The sequence below is a fragment of the Tauraco erythrolophus genome, chromosome 2 (assembly GCF_009769465.1).
Source record: "Tauraco erythrolophus isolate bTauEry1 chromosome 2, bTauEry1.pri, whole genome shotgun sequence".
NCBI classification, from domain to species: Eukaryota; Metazoa; Chordata; class Aves; order Musophagiformes; family Musophagidae; genus Tauraco; species Tauraco erythrolophus.
Genome location: NC_141466.1, coordinates 541,307 through 557,151, shown reverse-complemented (window position 1 = coordinate 557,151; position 15,845 = coordinate 541,307). Strand labels below are relative to the sequence as shown.

Here is a 15,845-nt window from a genome sequence, read left to right as displayed (position 1 = left end):
TGCTCCCATCTTATGCACACACACAAGGGATGCTCCTATTTGCTACTAAACGAAAAAGACAAATCATGGAGAAGTGTTGCACTCTGTTCAAACTACAAAGACAAAGCAAAAAAAAAAAAACCCCACCCAAGTACATGCTGGTACAAGAGGACAATTTAATGACAGCATCTCTCATTTGCTGAGAGATAACTCTGGAGAGAGAAAGGACTGGACAATGACCAGCATTTTATTTACACAGGTCATGAGACATGCCACTTGGGTGATCTGTTCTTGTCAGGCAGTCCTTAATTAGAAAATTCCTCGAGAGAGCTCCTGCTCCCACTAGGTGCTTATTAAAGCCTAAAGACAAAAGGAGTTGGTAGAAAAGCCGGAGGAATGGACGGAGAACTCAGGTTACACTGGAAGGCAAGAGTCAGCTGCTGCTAGCATAGGGAGAGGCACTCAGGATGGGATGCTGGATTTTGAATGAAAAACTCTCAGTGCTGTTATTAGTGAGTATTTTTAGCACTAAAAAAATCTAATTGGATATATATAAATATTTTAAGCTTGTTTAAAAGACGTTTTATGGTTTGCTTACAGTAATACTCCCAAGCTTAACGTAAAACTTGCTATAAAATATTCAGCAGCCTTTTTATAACTAGTCTTAAAAACAATTTAAAGTCTTACTGTTTTATTTTTAATTATTTTTGAGTCCGTGTACGTTAGCCTTCAGAGAAAGGGAATAGGGGTTCGCAATTGTAATTGAAATTATATTTTGAATTATTTCCAGAGACTTTGGTGAATTGTGTGTTGGGGGCAGAGAAAGGAATTTCCTCAGCTCCTAACTCTCTCCATTTCTGGAATTCTTTAATTTCAGCTTTTATTGCCTTTTTAGAGACCAGGCTAAGCCCTGTGCTTAAGATCAAGTTTACCATCACACGGTAAATATTATCTATCTCCTGTACTAGGGACGTGGGGACAGGACTGTAATCCTGCATTTGCAGAAGGAGAGCCTCATTCCAACAGGCACTTGTGATTTCTATCATCTGTGACCAAGAACTGCATTGCACACTGATTTTGAAATCTCTCTCAGATACTTTTGAAACTATAACCATAGCCAGTTTTGTATGCATTAAAAAATACTGTAAGTGTCACTAATCTGTAGGCTGTCTGCTTTGTAGCTGGTGTGGCTGGGACTGAATTTCTATCTGTTTATTGATACCTTCCACTGGTACGAAGACGAAGATGCTTACATTTATACACGGATTATGCTGGGAGTAAGTACGAGTTTGATTTTTCAAGGGCTCCGCAAGAAGAATGTATGCATAGTCTGATTTTATTTACATCCTTCCTAACAATATTTTCGATGCTTCGACGGTAATTTTCACATATGAGAGTATTATGCTAATATAGTATTTTCTTTCTTTTGCTCTTCCTATACCAAGCTTGTAATTTAATTTCTTTATACTCTTATATGTACAGTCAACCCTGGCTTGGGCAAGAGCTTCTGCAACGTGCCTTAATTTTAACTGCATGCTAATCCTGTTACCAGTCAGTAGAAACCTTATTTCATTCTTAAGAGGAGCAAGCATTGTAAGTATCATTTCTCAAATAGCCATATTATCCTCCCTTTTTTATTTCTGTAGTTCAGCAGTATTATCCATTTCAAACCCTGTCAAAGGAATTTTAATTTTTGATGCAGAAGTCTGTACACTATTGCCTAGTTATTACCATTTAAATTGTCAGTATTCATGACTGAAGAGAAACAAATGGCTTGTTTAACACAGTGCTCTAAATGCAGCACTGATTTTGGCAGCCGCTGCATAGCGTGGTGCCATGAAGTGGAAAGTGAGGAGCTACAAAAAAGGGACATAATAATGCAACTTGGCCAAATGGAGAAAATATGTATCTATCATGCGTACCCTGTGTAGCTGCGAAGTGAAAATAGGAGGGAGAAAATGTATGGAGAGATAGAAGTGTCATAAGGATAATAAGGAGCGTGTTCAAGCCCTTCTGTCTGAGTGGTGGCCATTCAGGTCTTCCTTTCTCGGAGACATGTGTTTTTGCAATGGAGTGGCCATCTGCTCAGAGGCATTTGCATCAACCTCTGCATCATGTATAGGAAGTACTTAAGGCTTTAGCTCTACTGGCCATAGCTTCAACGTGCAGTGAATTATTATAGTCATATTAATTCCAATACCACATGTTTGGGTAAAAAATCACTGATCACTTCATGACTCCAAGAACAACAGGAATTCAGAAATCGTAACATTATTTTATTGTAAGCTGGTTCTTATTTCAGTTCTGCCTTTTTTTTTTTTCCTTTGGAGCAAGAGGTACATTTCCAGCAGTCTTTAAGCTGGGCATCAACACTGTTTGATAATCGTTCGAGTCCAGGAGCTGAGCATTTAAGAAAAAAAAGTCTCGTTGGACTTCTGAGTCAGTTTGTGAATCAGCATAAAACACATACATGGCCACTTAGATGCTGAGTAAGAACTTAGAGAACCAGAACTCTTCTCACAGATACTCTGTATTTTGCTCTTCTCAACAATATTCTGCCCTTGAGGAGCATGGTACGAAGCAACGTGACTGGCTCCAGCACGGTCAGCACAGGGCTGGATCCAGTGACTCTCCGAGGAGGTGCTGTGTCTTGACATTGAACCCCACGGTGCTCCAGATTTTTGGAAGATTTATGAGCTGGGAAACAACGTGGATGAATGCCAAGATCTTTGGCATGGCACCGTGCCAGGTCAAGCGAGCAACCCAGACACCCACCCCCCCATTCAGAGGCTGAATGAGGTCCGTGAGGGCTGTGGAGGTGCCAGCAGAGTGTTAGTGTTGGCCCCAGGCTGGCTCCACGCAGAGGCACCCAGCTGGCCACCAGCACACCACCCTCCGGCACTTCCAATAATGGGAAGACGGCTCAGGAACACATATGCCTGCAGCCACCTGAGGTCTAGACAGCCTCACCCTCCTGGGGCGTGCATTTCATGGAAGCAGGGAGAATGTTTTCATTGCAAGCTTGGCTTTGCCAGCAGTTCGGCTGTGTTCCTGCAGCTAAACCCCAGCTTGCAGAGCAGTGGTGGCCCAGCCTGGTGTCCTTACACCAGCAAACGAGTTAATCACCACTCGCAAATCACAGCTGAATGTAGCAGAGTGCTATTAAACCTGGGTTTGAGCCCATGTGTAGGCTGAATAGCTTAAGAAGCCCTGGAGTGTCACTGCCATGAACAGTTACCTGAGCCCCAAAGTTGAGGCTAACACAAAACTTCCGCTAAATCCCCTCAACGTTCCATTTTCAAACGTGCTGAACTCTTCTCTTCTCCCCTCCAAAATACGAGTTGTAAATAGCAACAGGAACGATATAAAACAAGTTCTGCTTTTTCACCAAGCGCTGTGGAGGAGCACTGAGGAGACAGCTTGACAAAAACATCGCGTTTCACAAGATGGTTGCCTACGGAATAGCTGTAAACGCAAGTAAGTTGTGGGTTTTTTCTTCTTTGCCTTTGAACTGTTTCGGATTTCACAGTGATTCTGTCTGATGCTGTAATCCCCATGGGCTCTGAGACGTGCTGGTTTAGTGCAATCATTCGGTGCTGCAGCTTTACATAGGCGCAGGAGTCCCATCTGATTAACCGTTTGTAACCTTCTTGGCTGGAGAAAAGTTTGACCGTTAAGTCAACAAACTCTCAACCTGGATAGTAACTACTAGTTGCCATTTAGTTAACGTGACCAAGTTGGGTGCTCTTAGCATATAGTGTAAATAGCTTTCCTTAAATCCCTGGGAGTAGGTGTCTGGGAAGATGACATAGCGTTACGGTCTGATTTCCTACAGGAAATGGTGCTTACGAGTCACACCACTCACCCGCCCACCGCTACATCTTCTTCAATAATTTTTCAATGAGGCAATAGTTTTAATCCAAATTTGAGACAAGCAGCTGCCTCAAAAACACTAAATTCCTGAATATTTTATTTAAATAGGTGATGGGTACAGGGAACTAATGGCCCCCTTGAGGGAAAACCTTCATTTTAAGATCAAAAGTTATCAGTTCTGCTGGCCCTAGTGACTTACTGAGCTATAGGTGTTCGTTCGCCTGGCTCGGAAGAAGGCATGGCACCTTCTTGTTACCACCCAAGTGGTTAAAGAAGACTGGAGAAGACTGAAGCTTGTAGGAATTCAGAGGACATGAGGGGAACAGGAGACAGTGTGGGGAAGAGGGATGTGCAGAGAAGGAAGAACGAAAGGCAATAGGAGGAAAGACACACACATAGAGGTGGAGAGGTATCTGGGCATATAGTTTTCTTAGAAAATGTGAAGGAGACACAGCAGTTAATCAGGGTTATTTGCAAGCGTAAGACATTGCAGGGTAACAGTTCTACCTCCAGGTAGCCAGGATGGATCCTGGTCCCAATATTTTTTTCAGTCTACATGAGGGAGCTGCTTTTGTTGTACAGGCTGTTAATGTCCCCATAGAGTGAGACAAGAATATGAAGTCAGGATTGCCATCAGGAATCAATAGCTAAATTTGTCCTTTGTACGTATTGCTGAAGAATTCAGAGAAAAAGGCCGGGGGCTGAGAAAGTGCATCTTAGAGTGTATTATGATGATTTACTTCTCTGTCATGTCCATCCATTTGTCAGAGCTCAGTTTCAGCATAAAGCAGATTCCTACAGAACGCAACATTGCTTCTTTAATTAACAAATCAACCCAGGAGTGTAAATTAACCAACTTCTACTTGGTATATAATTTGTCATGCTCCGAAAAGAAAGCAAAACTGCACAGTCAAACCTTTTATGTTTTTTGGTTTTTGCATTCATCAAAAAATGTTTGCCAGTGCATTAAGGTGGACAGCTTGGGAAGTGCAAGTCTATCAGAAAAGTGATTACTTTATGGTTGCAGTAATTCCAAGGAAAAAGACAGAGGAGCTGATGTGAAATGACAGAAAGCACCATTATTTAATTCTGTCTCTCTCTAGGGAGAAAATGAAGGTTCATCGTTGGGTTGTTATTTGGGTTGGGATTTTTTCCAGAATACAAAATGGACAAATAGTTGATGAGATAGTTGAAGAAGAAAAAAAAAAAAATACAAGGAATTCTAACAAGCAAAACATGATGACTTATGAACTCATGCTTCCCTAACCAACAAGTGAGAAACAATGATCATATCTGGGAAAATACTACATTACTGTATAGTCAGACTTGGGTAAAGAATGGCCAGAAACTCAGTTGTCTGAAATTAAATTTCAAATTCATGAAAAAAATACAGTCTACAGCACATATTGTGACAGAAAAGCAACGTTTCAGAGTAAAGAGGTACCCACAAGTATATTGAGTCCCTTTTTATAAAATCTAACAGTGTTAAAATGATGGATAAACAGATGCCATTTTCCTCTCAGCTGACACATTATTAATCCAAGTACTACCTGTATTGCTTTTTGCTACACAAAAGCATAGTCAACTCCTATTAGTCTATTGCAATTTAAGAATTCTTAGTTAAATGAGTGTTCTCCCCTGTATGATCAATAGCCTAAACGTGGCAGCAAGAAGTTAAACCAATTTGCAGATGCGATCGGTAAGCTTAGCCTCACCATATAAAATCGTAGACTCCTTTATTATTAAAGTAACATGTATTCATCTCAGCTTGCCAGGTGGTGTTATTCCAGCATATTTATTTAATAGTGTGCTAAAAATAGGCAGTGCAGCATCAGTATTGCCTGCCTTCTGACGGGCAGCCAGCTCAGCTGAGCGCGCGCGGCCGTGGAAGAAGTGCGGCTGTACCTTTAATTTTTCATCAGCTCTAATATGAATTCGAGAGCAGGCTTTAATTGGTGGGTCATAAAGGGATATAATTAGAGCCTAGTGGAAGAGGGAAGTTGGAGGGAAGAGAGTAAACAATGCTGTCTCTAATCAAGGGCATCATTGACAATTCAGCCCAGGGAATCCTGCGGGGTTCGGCTCCCTGGCGGCGATAAGAGCTGTCGGGGAGTGATTCGCCCCTAATAAATCTTCCTTATGGACTCGTAACTCTGCTAGGATAAAACCATAGTTTCATGCACTCTCAGCTTGATCAGCGCAAATCATTCCGTGCTTTCTAATGCAAAAGAGACTTTTCAGCTGAGAGGCAGTTGTCTGAAACCTGAAGATACCTACAAGAGAAGGAAAATAACGTTTCGTGCAGCTCCTCCCTCTCGCTCTTCTGGTTTTACCCTCGTAAGAACGCACATTCACGTTTTGTCAAGTGGGGAGCTTTTGGGGGGATATATATATTTTTTTTTTTTTACTTTGAACATACAGGGCATATCCTGAAGAGCAAACTGCTGCTTGTGTTGTTTTGGTGTTTGCAGAAAGGTTATAAAGATATATTTCTCCAACAGTCTTTGAATTATGATATGAATAAAGCTGAAGCAATGAAGTGAAAGTAGGGGAAGGACAGAGAGGTTCTCTGTAGTCAGACTGTTTGAAATGGTGGGTCCTGCTCCTTAAAAATTCCAGCAGTGTGATTTTCTTTAAAAAACATGCAAAACACAGACAGAAGTACAGGGATGCCAGTTGTGTTTGGCTTCTGCCAAACACTGAAAAATCTATAGCTAAAATCACTAGAAAACTTTTCCATTTTCAACTATGTTTTGGTAGTGGTGGCTATGTGAAGGGCTTTGGTCACATTTTTGTGGAAGCAATGAAGTTTTCAGGGAAAGAGATGCTTATCTTCAAAAGAGGTTTAGCCGATATCTCAGTGTACAGAACATGAAATTTCCTTTAAACTGCACTTTTTTTTCAGTCAGATGGTTTAAATCCAGACTTGGTGCAAGTGCTAGGGACGAAACTACATTAAATTAAAGATTAGAAACCTCCAGCCATGATAAAAACCGATCCAAGTCATGTTCTTCTTTGCTGTTCATAACCATTCTGAAAAAAAAAAAACAAAAAACAAAACCAAACCCAAGGTAAGTATGCATGTGGTCACTATTGTTGTAATTTTTATATAACCTGCACTTTTTTAGTCCACGAAGCCAGCATGAAGCTGAATTAAGGGTCCTTTGTAACCAGAAATGGCTCAAGGCAGTGGGTGGCAAGAGAACTCAGGCTTGATGAGGCACAGAATTCCCAGTGCCAGGGTTAGCTGCTTGCAGAGACGTTCTCCTCACTGTGGGCAGAGAGGCCAGGATTTGACTCTTTGATTTTATCGTGATGGGTTGGTTAACCAGAACATTTAACTGCTGGCAGCAAGCTCCAATTTGATTATTATCCTGCACAGGCATGCAGAAAAAGAGAGAGGGAAATCTTGTCCTCAGATAAACACATGCAATTCCTGCCGAGTTCAACGAGAGCTGTGCACGCTTCGCTGAAGGCACAATTGGCTGAATAAGACTAGCTCAATTGACTAGACTTTCAAGATAATTTAATTACATCTCTTTGTATTTAAGAATATGTACAGTAAACACCATGCTCTAATAGCAACCCTCTACCTCCCTCCCTCCTTCCAATAAAACCTTTTATTTGATCTCAGAGGTGGACTAGATAGAACATCTCGGGGTCAAATACAAATTAATGTATGTTAAGTGCTTCAGAGGTTCCAGATGTTGTTAAAAACAACAGTCAAAATCCTTCAGTCTTCATGCACAGTCATAAAAAAACCCCAGTTTGTTTAAAAGATTGCATGATTTATTCCATACTTTATATTTGGTCGTGCAGAATGAGGAAAAAATTGAACTGAAAATCCTGAGATGTATTACTTTAAACTTTGCCCTCGTGGTTAACTTAGATAAGTGGTGCAGGGAAAAAAACCCACAACTGTTGTAAGCTCAGATTTCAGAAATCTGCATATTAATTCTGGAATTGCTTAGTCAATTCTAGACACTGCAGATGCAAAGACCTTCAGAAAATATACTTTGGGGATATAAAATATTTTAGCTAATGGCAGTGTATCCAGTGCCAGACTTTTCAGTCTGCTCCAACTCTTGTGCATTAAATGAACCACACTGAAAATGGAATTAGATCTTTGCATTACCCTTACCATCCACCTATAATTCATTTTTAGATTGCATCATTTTTTCCTAGCAGCACACAAAAAACCATCAGAAGTATTAATCTAATAACACTCTAGGCAATATTTAAGATCATGGGAGACTCAGGTAAACCAACATATTCAGTGCATCGTTAGTTTGAGTGTTAATATTTTCCAGTGTATCATGACACTCAGTACATCAACAGCTATCACGGAATAGCTGGCAGAAAAACACCCTCTCCTGGGTGTCTGGAAGTCTTCTACACTTGTAATACCCTCTACCTGTTAGATGAAAGCTGGAGGCAGTATCAACCAGAAGGGAAGATGTGGTAAATCCCACAGAAGAAGGCATGATGATGCTTCCTTTGACAGTAACGCTTCCAGTAAAGCAGAACGATGTGCAGATGGACAGAATGGTGTCCTTTAATAGCCTGCAGAAAAACCTTACTAGGTGAAGCTGCAGAAAGTGGACCTCTTCTTCCAGGGAAACGTTGCAACATGATTACTCTTCACTAAACCTGAGGCTTGAGACCTTCTTGGGAAGCTGTATCTATTCAACCCAGGTTTTTTTCTGTTCAAGACTAGAAATGTTCTGTTAGGAAATGTGGAGTTCTGTCTGTTTGGAAGAAACTACCACCTCATTTCACTCTCAATGCTCTGGATATACCAGAGAGCACTAGGTTCCTGGTCTAGTCAAGTCTAGACTTGACTGCATTTTGAGGAAAGTGCAAGATTTCGTAGCCTTCTAAACAACAGAAAAGTCATCGTTTCACTTCAAGGCTTCACAATCTACAGTATCACTTTTTAAAAAAATCTGTGTGTTTTGAAGGTGAAAGAAAGTGTGTTATGTGACAAACACAGATCCAAACCTCCACCTCCAGTCAATGTTGCTATTTTAAGTGAGCAAGGACAGTCCAAACCCTGCAGTTTATATGCTGCAGGGAACCCTTGGGGAAAACAACACTACGGTTCTCAAATGTTTGAAACTCACGTGGTCCCACGGCTTTGGTGACATCATATCAGAGTTATAAGGAGCATCCTGCAAACAGAGAGGACAAGAGGCCCAAGTACCGTTAGTGGTTGCACCAGTAACCACTAACATATGCCAAGTACAATGGATCGAGAGCAGCCCTGAGGAGAAGGACTTGGGAGTACTGGTGGACGAGAAGCTCAATATGAGCCGGCAATGTGCTCTTGCGGCCCAGAAGGCCAACCGCGTCCTGGGCTGCATCAAGAGGAGCGTGGCCAGCAGGTCGAGGGAGGTGATTCTCCCCCTCTACTCTGCCCTCGTGAGACCTCACCTGGAGTATTGCGTCCAGTTCTGGAGCCCCCAACATAAGAAGGACATGGACCAGTTGGAGAGGGTCCAGAGGAGGGCCACGAAGATGATAAGAGGGCTGGAGCACCTTTCCTATGAGGACAGGCTGAAAGAGTTGGGGCTGTTCAGCCTGGAGAAGAGGAGGCTCCGGGGTGACCTTATAGCGGTCTTCCAGTACCTCAAGGGGGCCTACAAGAAAGATGGGGAGAGGCTGTTCAGGAGGGCCAGTTGTGATAGGACAAGGGGTAATGGTTTTAAAATAGAGGCAGGTAGATTCAGATTGGATATTAGGAAAAAATTTTTTACCATGAGAGTTGTAGAACACTGGAACAGGTTGCCCAGAGAGGTGGTGGATGCTCCATCCCTGGAGACGTTCAAGGCCAGGTTGGACGAGGCCCTGAGCAACCTGATCTAGTTGGAGATATCCCTGTTCCTTGCAGGGGGGGTGGACTAGATGACCTTTGAAGGTCCCTTCCAGCCCTAACCATTCTATGATTCTAAGATATAAGTGCTCAGGAGAAGTCCACTCAGAGATTCATCGTCAGGGCTTTCCATCCTTTGAAAGTTTTCTCTCCTTTTTCCCTTAGGCCAGCACTGGACTGTAAGCAGCGTGTAACTCCACACCCTACCGCAGACAGCAGCTTGTTACCCCACACTGCCGTCCTCTGAGTCTGCTCTTCCAAACGTCAGGGAAATCAGGTCCTCATCAAGCAACGACTTGATTCCCTTCCAGCTGGATCTGATAACATCCTTACCAGGCCAAAACATCTGTTCTGAAAGCAGCCCCTTGTAGGAACAGTTGTCCCCCTTCCCACTCAGCACTTGAAAGTTCTGTTACACTTAAATATATAAACAGTGTTTACACACTGCTTACACATCAGTTGTATGCTGGGGAACAGATTGCCACGGCCCCCACACAGCTGCCACCCAAATCCTGCAGCTCGGAGCCTCTCAAGCTTTTGGGTTTTGACAGTCTGAATGCACACATCTCACTCGCTGCTCGTGGTCTAGTGTAACCTTTCGTCCAGCATCCCGGTGCTGGGAGCACCCTCTCACGTGCAAGCTCCGGGGATCCTCTCCCCCCTGACGCTGGCCAGGCTGTTCCACATGCAGCACCTAATCCATAACGACATGCGCAGGACACGCCGGGTCACTGGGACCAGCAGCCTCCAACGCTCACAGCACAGCATTTCATAAAATGACCAACCTTCAGCCGAAAGCTGCTTAGATTGCTTGATCCCATTATCTCGTTTATTGAAAGGTTATTTTAGAGTCTCATTCCTTTGATGGCTTGAATCTGTCTTCTAATTTCCAGGCTCGTTTTATCTCTGTGCAGTTCATGCCCACTTGGATTCAGCCTCCATCCTGCTGAAGCTATTCTAGCTGGTGTAAGTCATTTGTTATTCATTGGGCCAAAGCTTCAGAAAAAAACAGGAACTTGGTTTTGCAGTTTGGGTGCTCAGAATATTCACTTGGGGTGTCTGTGTCAGCAAATATTTGATTATTTTTATTAAGGGTTTCACCAGGAGACAGCTCACAAGAGAGTAACCAGTCAGCCCAGTGACTCGGACATGTGATTTGGTTTAAAGCCCTACTTTAAATTTGATGTAACAAGGGTTTTGGAATAGGCTTTTCATCTCCAGGTGAGTATCTAAGCACGGAGCAATGAGGGGAAGGAGGTGTCAGGGAGTGGCAGAGGGGAGTCCCCGAAGCCAACGTTCTGCTTTGATTGAAGTGCAACCTGCCAGTCAACCAGTCACAGCACATCTGCTGCTCTACAGGGATCACCTCCGAAGAAGGGAATGGAAATAACCTGTCTCCAGCCGGGGCACGTGGGCTAACCTCCTGCTGAGGGGAAGAGTGTAATCTTCTGTCTTTTTGCACTGGCTGCTTTAAGCACTTCCATGGCCAGCATCCCACCTGAACTTATTCCCACGCCCACAGCTCTCCCCGGGCGCAGCAGAGGAGCTGGGCTCCGGCGTGCGGAGGCAGGGAGCTCGTGAAGGGGATAGGCACATGAAAGATGTAGCAATATCAAAGTCCTTATGCAATTAATCCTGTGTTTTCATCTCCAAGTACAGTTACAATTTTAAAAAGGAAAAAAGAAGAAAGAGGAGAGGAGAGAAGAGAAAAGGAAAAAAATTAAGAAAAAAAGAAAAATTAAGAAAAAAAGAAAAATTAAGAAAAAAAGAAAAATTAAGAAAAAAAGAAAAATTAAGAAAAAAAGAAAAATTAAGAAAAAAAGAAAAATTAAGAAAAAAAGAAAAATTAAGAAAAAAAGAAAAAGGGAAAAAGAATCTTCTTTTGAGAGAATATTGTTCAGGGAAGCAGATCACATTTGGTTCACTACAAATACTGCCTTTTAGAAAGGTTTTTTCAATGGTCAGGGACAGGAACAGGTGCACACTGAAGGGGAGATGATAATGGGAAGCTAATTATAAAACCTAGAAACAGCATATCCTAATAGCTCTGCTGTAAACATATCATTGTTTTTCACTGTCAGTTTTTCACCCTTTGGCGTTCAGTATTTTGCAGGAACTACAACTTCCCTGTAATGGCTTGGAGAATCTCTCATATTGAAAACTCAAACTGCACCTGGCATGATTAAGACTTTATTTATGTTGGCCAATAATACAACAAAGTCCTTCCTTTTCCCCTCTTTTGAAATTACCATCTTTCTGTTTAGGAAAAGAATTACGCAGGCGTTCTTACGTCACTCCAAGGCATTTTTCTAAACTGGCCATTTCATGTACCCGTGGGAGCAGACCAGAAGTGGAGGTGATATGGGATGCTCAGGGCAAATCAGATCTAAAGCTGTGATTCAGTTGTCCCCCTTAAAACCACAGTTCCTGCAGCTTCCCCAGGCCCCACCTGCACAAAGCGATGCTACGGCTACTTGTTAGTAGGGGACAGATTTTGGATGCATCTTTTAAATGTCCCTGGTGCAAGTTACAAACTGGTCCGTGCCTAAAACAGACAAGTTAGTGTCCAGTGTAGCAATATTAGACCATGGCACATCCCAGTATATTAATTAAAAAAAAAATATTTTAATCAGTTTACCTAATTTTGAACAATTTAAAATCAGAGGCAAACACCTTTCTATCATCTTGCAAGAGGTCCTCCTTTGATGACACTGAAGACTGTGCTTGACTGTAAACGTGGGAGGTGACCCTGGAGCTGCTCCTCTCCTCTCCAATGTGAGGCAGTTCATAGAATCATAGAATCATAGAATGGTTAGGGCTGGAAGGGACCTTCAAAGGTCATCTAGTCCAACCGCCCTGCAAGGAACAGGGATATCTCCAACTAGGTCAGGTTGCTCAGGGCCTCGTCCAACCTGGCCTTGAACGTCTCCAGGGATGGAGCATCCACCACCTCTCTGGGCAACCTGTTCCAGTGTTCTACAACTCTCATAGTAAAAAATTTTTTCCTAATATCCAACCTGAACCTACCTCCCTCTATTTTAAAACCATTACCCCTTGTCCTATCATAACTGGCCCTCCTGAACAGCCTCTCCCCATCTTTCCTGTAGGCCCCCTTGAGGTACTGGAAGACCGCTATAAGGTCACCCCGGAGCCTCCTCTTCTCCAGGCTGAACAGCTCCAACTCTTTCAGCCTGTCCTCATAGGAAAGGTGCTCCAGCCCTCTTATCATCTTCGTGGCCCTCCTCTGGACCCTCTCCAACTGGTCCATGTCCTTCTTATGTTGGGGGCTCCAGAACTGGACGCAGTACTCCAGGTGAGGTCTCACGAGGGCAGAGTAGAGGGGGAGAATCACCTCCCTCGACCTGCTGGCCACGCTCCTCTTGATGCAGCCCAGGACGCGGTTGGCCTTCTGGGCCACAAGAGCACATTGCCGGCTCATATTGAGCTTCTCGTCCACCAGTACTCCCAAGTCCTTCACCTCAGGGCTGCTCACGATCCATTCACCACCCAGTCTGTATTTGTGCCTGGGATTGCCATGACCCAGATGTAGGACTACTCTAATATGAGTACTTTAATATTAGAGTACTAATATTAATATTAGAGTACTACTACTCTAATATGAGTTGCTTCATATTAGACACGTATTTGATAAATTTTCCCGTTCATTGTCAGCTTAACCCATGCAAAGGTCTCAATGTACACCCAAGCTTTTCCAACAGCTCATCGTGTGCTTAGCAAAGTTCCTTCTGGCGCCGCGGACACCTACAAGCACGCCTGTGATTTCACACCACTCTCTCTCCCATGCAGCCATCCATATTGTGGCCCACTTGGTCAACATCGAGCGGTATCATACCAGCCAGTCGAAGGAAGCCGGGGAGTTACGGAACAAACTTTCTGGCCTTGGCAAGAGCCCAAATGAAAGCTACTTGAACCCAATCAGGACCTACGAAACGGTAAGCTGTCGCTTTTTGGTTTTCCTCATCTAAAAAGTTTTCCTCTGTGGATTCTATTGTCGGTAAAACTGTATTTCAAAGCCTTTTAACCAGAGCGAGAAGGTGCTGCCAAAGGTTAACCTCAATTTCAGCTGAAAACACTTACTCAGAGTTGCAATTTTCAGGTTACTAAGCTCAAAGAAACGTCTACAGTATTTTAATTAGTTTGTCATGAGACAGTCGAGGGGGAGGATAAGGAGTATTGTGAATAGTAGACAACAAAATGAACCTGCATAGAATTTTAATAAACTAAACTCAACTATCAATATATGGAACAAACATGACTTCTTTCTGGAAAAAACTCAACAATATCACACAACACCACTTCTTTCACAGTTGCTATCTGTCTCTCCCCGTGCAGCACCTTCCCTGTCTGGGGGTTGATTCTGCCCTATCGTGGCTGCCCAGGGAAGAGCAGGTGCGAAACCACCGGGAGGGCTGGTGTAGGAGTGGGTGCACTGGGAAGCTAGTGCTGGGGTGGATGCTCCCGTATGCTCCGGGGCTGGAATAGCCCTGGTGAGACTCCCACACAAAAGGTTTCTGCTCTTTAGAAGTTTCCCACGTAGCCAGCATGCAACAAAGGCTGCATGAACATGGTATGGGGCTCTTTCAGCCAGTGGTGTGCTCCACTGAAACGAGAAACAAAGCGAGACGATGGCAGGACAGGCATCAGTAGGATTCGACGGTACTTTTCAGTTACAAGGCATTTTGTCCTATTTTTTCTCAGTTCCTTTCCGTTTTAGATAATGTGATTTTTGTGTCTTTCAAACCAAACAATTCTCGAGTTTGAAGAAAACCCAGCAAATGAATGGCCTCAATGGTGCAAACACGAAAGTCTCCATGTTAGTGTCGACAAAGTAGTTAGGTTTATCAGAACAGGACAGCAAGCACGGACTAAGCTGCACGCCCAATGTCCACTCCCACCACTCACACCACATGAGATGTTTCCTCAGAACGGAATGGAGCTCACAGCTCTGAACAGGAACCTGCCGTCTCTCAGCACACGTGTGATTCTCCACGACGCCTTCCCACGGTGATATAACTGTGAGGCAGGCCTCTAATTAACATCAAGATCCTAAATACCCTTGAGGAGGAAGGCGACCATTCTCTGAGGCCTTTTCCCAGATTTCTCACAGGAACATGCCCCACAATTACCAGCCTGGATTTTTCTCTAACCTCTAATATTTATATTTCTTTTATCATAGAATGGTCAGGGCTGGAAGGGACCTTCAAAGGTCATCTAGTCCAACCCTCCTGCAAGGAACAGGGATATCTCCAACTAGATCAGGTTGCTCAGGGCCTCGTCCAACCTGGCCTTGAACGTCTCCAGGGATGGAGACGTTATCCAGGGTTATCGCCCACTCATGTCTCAGTAACTACACTCAGAATTAATAAATTATGAAGGAAAGCAAATAAAAGATTGCTTCTAACTTCAGAGAAGAAAGTTCCAAGAGCAACAATTCAGGCGTTCTTTTCAGTTTCATCCTACCCCTGTAGTAGCAACGCACTAAGTGTCTTTGACATTTCTCCTTGTTTCATCTCAACATTCAAACTAGCCACCGTCATGGAAATGTTCAAAATATCACCCAGGTCAATCCTGTTAATGTGTAATAGGATCTGAACACACTCTTCACAGGCACCAATTTGAAAATGTACTGTGTGCTGTCAAGTGTGAACATTTGAAAGAATGATTTTACTGTAAAAAGTGACTGTAAAAATGGCATTGTGGAATTTTATCACCTCCAGGACTTCCATACCAAATGAGTGCACTTTACAAGTGCAAGATAGGATTTTTTTCTCCTGGTATATTAAGCTGTAGAACCAACTCAGGATCCAGAAGGCACGCTGAGCATCTTCATTCCTGTGCATCAGCACCAGGAAAACAGATCTATGTGCTTTGCAGGCCAAACAGGGATTTCATTTACGCTCTGCTGGCACATTTAGCTTGAGTCTCATCTTGCGTGTGACATTTTTACTGCTGTTCTTCACGATTTGCACTTTATAACTGAGATCAGCATCTGACTGTTGTGTTCAGAATACATCTTCATTCTCACTTCAGTTTATTTTGGTGAGTTTAGACAGATGTAGCAGACCTGTGCTGATGTCTGTGAGTCATGAACAAGAAGAAA

At 43.2% G+C, this 15,845-nt stretch overlaps 1 protein-coding gene across 1 annotated transcript in view; it reads left to right on the top strand.

The window, feature by feature from the left end:
- Positions 1 to 446: 446 nt before the first annotated feature.
- NOX3 (NADPH oxidase 3) overlaps positions 447 to 15,845 on the top strand; it is a 44,374-nt gene continuing 28,975 nt past the window's right edge. Inside the window, exons 1-5 of the mRNA XM_009990104.2 lie at positions 447 to 491; positions 1,161 to 1,256; positions 1,462 to 1,572; positions 3,372 to 3,456; positions 13,532 to 13,677. Coding sequence (XP_009988406.2) covers positions 447 to 491; positions 1,161 to 1,256; positions 1,462 to 1,572; positions 3,372 to 3,456; positions 13,532 to 13,677 — 483 coding nt within the window. The remainder of the gene's footprint in view (positions 492 to 1,160; positions 1,257 to 1,461; positions 1,573 to 3,371; positions 3,457 to 13,531; positions 13,678 to 15,845) is intronic.